This window comes from Coptis chinensis, chromosome 4, assembly GCF_015680905.1.
Source record: "Coptis chinensis isolate HL-2020 chromosome 4, ASM1568090v1, whole genome shotgun sequence".
Lineage (NCBI taxonomy): Eukaryota > Viridiplantae > Streptophyta > Magnoliopsida > Ranunculales > Ranunculaceae > Coptis > Coptis chinensis.
This window is the reverse complement of record NC_141459.1, coordinates 20391019-20397956: the sequence shown is the minus strand read 5'-3', so window position 1 is coordinate 20397956 and position 6938 is coordinate 20391019. Positions and strand designations below refer to the sequence as shown.

Sequence of the window (6938 nt, the reverse complement as noted above, 5' to 3'; positions counted from 1 at the left end):
GATTGAAAGTTACGTACACCCAACAAAACTGTACCAAGTAAACATCAGAAATGTTATAATGTTATTATGTTACTGAAGTTCTTTATGTGAATGACTGAATGTTTACCTTCCTTGGTAAGAATGAAGTTGTTGAGCATTCCCAATACATATGAATATCGAGGGGATGTGACAATATTCACCTCCAAATGGTAAAAAATCTTTGCCTAATGCAAAGGTGAATATCAAGGTAACTATTTTCAAAAATCAAAATGAGAGTGAAACTTTCAACCAAGATAATGTTGGGTTGGGAACTCGGACGGGATTTTTTATTCCATCTCGTGTTTTTTTAAAATTTTTCATACGGAATATTTCATTAATCTCGTGTTTTCGACTTTTTTTTTTTTTTTTAACTTGGGCCGGGATGTTTTTTCATTCCGCCAAGATTTTTTCGATTTTTACATTCAGACAGAATCAAACATCCCGTCTGAAAATAATAGTCACATTTGCATTGGGCAACCTCACATTGCTTTTCACCAAAACGGTGAAAAAGAGGGAAAATAGAGCTGAAATGGAGGTGAATAAGAGTGGCTTGCATTGGAAATGCTCTTATAAATCTTTATATTTCTTTTGGCAAGAAACACGTTACCTGTTGTGTAAGTCCTAACTACCGTTTTATATTCGGGGTGGCTGACGAGCCATCAAGTGGTCCAAATTCTTACAAATAATAATACTGATTATGATTGATTCCTACCAAGTAGTGCAATTTATTTTTTGGACATTAGAATATAAAGTAGACATAAGCTTGTTTAGGATCACAATTATAAATTAGGACTCAATCTTTTAATTGGCAATGGCATGGCACTACCAAGTACCAACCTAGGATTCAAATCTCTCCTAACCAAATTAGAGAGAGGGGACGGTGGGTCCTTACCCCGAACCATATATATTAATTATCACATTACAAATTTACAAGTAACAATGATACTATTTCGCTATATTTAGTCTATCACGCTTTCATTCCTTAATTAAATTCAAATGGCTCCAGCTACATACTAAATTGCTAATTGTGCATAGTTGGGTTTTGAGTTCCAACTGTATGTCTGTATCGGAAGTTGTTGGTATTTAAATTGGAGGAATACATGAAAGTTGTTTAGTTACTTTGGTGGAAGTAGATAAAAAGTTCAGTTGTGAGACGCCAATGGAATGAAATGAAATGGTAGGCATACACGTATCATCTTCTTGAGTATAATGATTTGTGATATCTATTTCGCTGAAAGTTGCATTCCTAGACTTCTAGTTTGATGATTGGAGAGATGTACCGATGTCCACAGAATTAGCTAAAAGTCAAATTAGGACGCATAAACGTAGATTGCGGAACATGATAAAATTGCTCGGACTCGGCGAAACGTGTAGTAACCCACGTGTCACATGTGCATCTCCTCTTACCAAACCTGTTACTTTTCTAGTGGTGATATAGTTGTTGGCATCTTTTTTACTAGCGCAGCCACTTGCACAATTACGTAAGTATCCTTGGAAAGTTAATTGTAGTGCACTTCTACACTCTGGGATTTCAAAATCGTCCGAAATCGGATTCCGGCCAAAATTTCGATAGATTCCAAAAAGTTCCGACTGAATTTCAAAATCAATGATATTCCGACTGTATTAATATTTCATGCTGGTTCAATTATTCTAAAAACCAAATTATTCATTGGAATTAAAATTGGCAAACTTCGTTGGTTACGAAGAATGAATCTCCATCAAAGAACAATAGGACATTAGGATCACCTCCTAACCCAAAAAGAAAATTAATTAATTGTTACAAACCCCCTCCAAAAAAATAAAAATAAAAGAAAATAAAAGAAGAAGTAATTGTTACAACTTGGTTATACATTGTTATTGTATCATTTTAAACTTATTTCAATTGTCCAAGAGTCTCTTTTAATAGACAATAGTTTTATAGTTATACAATATTGTGTTTAGACTTTAGAGGACGGAAATCCAAAATTGACTTGGTAAAGTCAAAAGTCAAAAAAAAAAGATAATCAGTTTGACTATCTTTGAACTCGTAACAAAAAAAAAAAAAAAAACAGACGCGCATGGCCAGGTCTAATACTCCAATCCGATTATTAATAAAAGTCTAGTGAAAATTTGATATTTACAGGTGATGTCGGAATCACGCCCATGCTTTAATTGAAAAAAACATGACCTGTTCTTCGAATGGGGGAAGCCACAATAATGTTATTCCCTCTGCAAAAAAGACATAGATAGATAGATAAAGGTGTTAACCAGCCCGTTCAGCAGTTCACATATAGTCAGGTTTGGACTGGCGTAGAATGATCAGTCTCGAATCTGTCTTGGCAGTTGCCTTGGCACTCTCCTACTCCAGCTGTATAATGAGTAATGGACTATTGAGTGATATATATACCGGTCTATTTATAAGCCAAAGTCAAAACAATCAAAAAGGAGAAACTCGTAATTGAACATTCCCACACACACCTAATATTATTTTACTCACCGTTCCACAAAGACCAAAATGCACGTTCCGTTCTTGAAATATTTTGCTCAACTATAAAAACAACCTCCAAACCAACCCACTCTCCTCTCCCTCTCTGCCTTCAAATTTCCTACCAACAACAACAAAAAAATAAGTATATATTTCACCTATCATTCACAGACCCCTTCTCTTTTTATATCCGATGCTTTGTTTGTAAAAGATAGAATAACTGAATAAGTTTTTGTTTGATATAAAGGCTATTATGGAGATAGCTGCTGGTGCTACTACAAGTTTACATTATTGTACGTCGTCGTCGATTGGGATAGAAAAGATTAGTGGGAAAACAAATGGTGGTGGGTTTTTTAAGTTTTCTGAGAAGAGGTGTAATGAGAAGAAGAAGAATAATAGTTTTGTTGTATTAAATAGTGGGAAGAGATGGCGTGGTGCGGTTATGAAGACGGGTGAGAGGAAATTTGTCGACTTTGAACTTTCTTGTTCGTATAAGAATACACAAGGTATATGGTTTTTTGTTTTTTTTAGAAATGGTAATTGAGTTTCTATAGTTTTTGTTTTAAAAAAAAAAAAAAAAAAAAAAAAAATTATTTATAGTTTCATGAGTATTTGTTATGGTCTTTGTGGAGTTTAGATGTAGATTGTGTATTTTTATTATTTTTAATATTATGTAATTTTTTTTTTTATTTAAATTGTTAAATGATTACTTAAATTGTTGAAAATAAGTATATGTTTTAATTTTGTAATTTTTATTTATTTGTTCATCAATCAAACCTCCTATACATTGAGGGATTGAGGCTCTTATATTAGCTCAATTAATTAGATAATTGAAATTAGTGATAGATCTGTTAATTAGATGTTGCAAAAGCTTAGTAGTCCGTGAATCCCCTTTTTGAGAACCAGATTTATGAGAGAGTGAGTAATTGAATTTGTCTGCAGTGATATCTATTTTTTTTTTAAAAAAAATGTTTTGTAGCTGCTGTATCCTGATTATAAAACTAGAAAAGAAATCCAAGTAATACTATAGGATTTGTTCTGAATGTTATCGGAAAATATGCATGACTTAGCTAGCAGGCTTTTTGTACTACGGGTTTCATTTTGTATTTTTGCAGTTCCTCTTGTGTTTAGTATTAACTTTTTGCTTTTCTTGTATCTGTGAAGCTCCGGCAGTCGAATCTGAAACCAATTATACTTCTGTCGACGAAGCTCTTATTTTGAAGGTACACCTTATATCCTTGCTGATGATCACTGTTTGAGTTTCATGAGGCATGATTAAGTTTTGGGACTTCTCCAGTTTGTTAGTGGTATAGGTATTTCATATTTTGTTATTGGTTCGTTCCACAGTTTCAATATATTTGAACTCGAGAGTTTGACTGTTGATCAGTGGTTCATATCTGGTACTTTTACTTATCTATAAAGTTAATGTTCGTGTAATTGCAGAAAAAATCACAAGATGTTGCCCCATACTTGAGTGGATGTTGTATATATCTTGTTGGTAAGTTCTTTCTGGAAGCTGTTTTTCTTCTTCTTCGTTGTACTATATAGTTTCTTATGAGATTTACACTCTATTGGATGTTGAATGCAGGAATGATGGGATCTGGAAAGACAACAGTAGGAAAGATTTTATCAGAAGTGCTTGGTTATTCCTTTTTGGACAGGTTTGCATCTAAATTTGATCTCCTGATATCATCTAAAGAGTGTTGTACTAAAAAATATATCTTGAGTTGCCAGTCCTTTATTTCTGTCAGCCTGCTTGGTCTTTAGCTTATATGTGTAATCTGCTCAAGTAGTGAGTTTGGTTTCAATGAGTTCCTGTGTAATGACCCAATTATGTTGAATGCTGTCTTGATCATTATCAATGATTCATGTGCACATTTCAGTGATAAATTGGTGGAACAAGCTGTTGGTGCCCCTTCTGTGGCTCAAATCTTTAAAGAATATAGCGAGGAATTCTTCAGAGAGAATGAGGTATAAGAAAGAACTGCTTTTACTGAGTTATTACATTCTCTTTCATAGGGAAGTTCAGCATGTTTGTTTTAGTTTTCCAAGCATTTGTTCTGGGTCTGGTTGTCTTAAATTGCTTTAAAGTCCTAAGGCAAAATTTATTGCCTTTTATCATCTGCATATCACTCATTTGAATTTGTCTTATACACAAGGCTTTTAGATATGGTCATTCCAGGATTATGCGTCGGTGTTTGGAACTTGGCAAGGATGTATTTGCATTTCACCCATTTAGAACTTGTCGTGTTCAACCTTTGCTATTTTTCCCTGATAAAAACCATCTCCAAGTCATTGGTTTTTTTAACAAAAAGGAGTTACTTGTGTAGACATAACTTTCTTTTTCCTGTAGAGTAGTCTAAATGATGTAGTACACCTTGCTGAAACGATGACATCACGCTGACATCATCATTCCAGCAAGATCGTAAAATTCCAGAAATTCTCTTTTGTTAGATTACTTTCTATTTTAAGTCTTTGCCAGTTTTAGAAACTAAAGGATACGGATGAGTGCTTTCTAAGCAAGGCAACCTTATCAGACATCGCTAATCATATGACTAGTATGCATTTTGTGATTTTTGTCATACACATGTTAGCACGTAATTTGTATTTCAGTGCCATGGTCATAATTAAGGAGCAATAAGATGTTAAGTTCTTACTGTCTTAAAGACACTAGTGTGATGGTGTATATTAGGAACAATCATCAGCTGTCCATCTATTGATTATTTAGGTCAATTTCTTTGTGATGGTGTATATTAGGAACAATCATCAGCTGTCCATCTATTGATTATTTAGGTCAATTTCTTTCTGTTTTCAGACTAAGGTGCTTGGAGACCTATCTTTAATGCGCCGACTAGTTGTTGCCACTGGAGGTGGTGCGGTGATTCGTCCAATCAACTGGTATAGAAAATCAACATTCTATGCTGAGTTATTAATGTCCTGTTTTGCGTGTTATTTTCAATTGTATAAAGAGCTAAATGGAAACCTTGTTAACAACCTGGTACTCAGGAAATATATGAAGCAAGGCATCACAGTATGGTTAGATGTGCCTTTAGAAGCTTTGGCGAGACGGATTGCTGCAGTGGGGACAGCTTCTCGTCCTCTGTTGCATAATGAACCTGGTGATGCATACACAAAGGTGTTCTTCCGAACTATGCATTACATTATATTTGATAGAATAATGAATAAGATTGTTTTTATTTTACTTACATTTGATTCATAAATATCTACAGGCTTTAGTGCGTCTTTCAGTTTTATCTGAAGAGAGAGGTGAAGTGTATGCACATGCTGATGCTAGAGTTAAGCCTTGAACGTATGTTTTTCTTGAGTTCACACTACACAGTTCTTCTGTTTTTACGTCCATTTCTATTATTCTTCTTTCATTCCGATTTTTTTTCTCTGTATAACTTTTTATTTTTATTTTTTGGCTAAATGTTGAATATTGTTTACTTTGCAGACGTTGTGTCCAAGGTAGGTCTTCGAGATGTCAATGATCTTACACCAACTGCTATTGCAGTCGAGGTATTGATATCTCCTTTTCTCTTCCTTTCCCATGTCCGGTTCAATTGATGTCAATGTCAATATCTCCTTTTTTTTTTTGTCTCCCATATACATGCGTGTGCAAAGACACACACACTAGTACTCTGTTCGAGTATGTGGGTGACTTGTGAAGGGGAATGTTAAAAGAGAAAAAACAGGGAATACATAGGTTCATGAATCTGATACAGATATAGCACCCATTTTTAAATACGACATTCATTACGTGTGTTGTATGCCTTCTAAAAGTTTTCCTTCTTCCTTTTTCTTTTTCCTTAATATTTTTTTTAAACATATTTTGCAGGCGCTCATACAAATTGAGAACCATATAAATGGAGGATGTAGATAATGAGTTTGTTGCATGGAGATCCTAATTCTAAGAGCTTCTTGGTCTTCTTATTGTAGGTGTATGACTTTACTGTTGTGCTCTTATCTATTCATTCGTTAATTTATCAATTTTTTGAATCCAAACTAGAAAACTAAAAGTAATGTAGGCATGATCCAGAAAGGATTATGTTATATTTTCGTTTCCCTCCTGTTGTATATGTACAGACCTGAAGACATTCAATGAAAATGTTGGTTAGATATTGTGTTCCATCTGATTGTCCGATTTGTGCATTTGTTGTTGCCATGGGGGGTTTTTTTTTGCACACAAGGTATATTATATAGAAGCAAGAGAAGAATGTTACAGAGTGTAGGGAGGATCTTTTTGCAACATTAGAACCTTCAGGTGAACCTAAAGTAAGTTCTATGAGGACATTCTATAGCTCTTACAAACTCGGGCCTACTACTACTCCATAGTGACGCATCTTTGGGCAAGTGTGATCCCTTTTTTGTTGCTGCATTTGTAACAAAATTCGCTTCTCGGAATACATGTGTAATCGTAACCTCCTGAAGCTTGTTGGTTGCCCTGACAAATCTT

General features: G+C 34.4%; 1 protein-coding gene across 1 annotated transcript; it reads left to right on the top strand.

The window, feature by feature from the left end:
• Window positions 1-2580: 2580 nt before the first annotated feature.
• Window positions 2581-6611, top strand: LOC147502480 (shikimate kinase 3, chloroplastic-like). Its single transcript, XM_086607269.1, is given in 11 exon segments — window positions 2581-2988; window positions 3647-3705; window positions 3926-3980; window positions 4071-4143; window positions 4366-4453; window positions 5298-5380; window positions 5489-5618; window positions 5713-5781; window positions 5783-5792; window positions 5937-6001; window positions 6321-6611. Coding segments are annotated over 11 exon segments (930 nt in total). The 5' UTR covers window positions 2581-2735; the 3' UTR covers window positions 6366-6611.
• The last annotated feature ends 327 nt before the right edge of the window (window positions 6612-6938 follow it).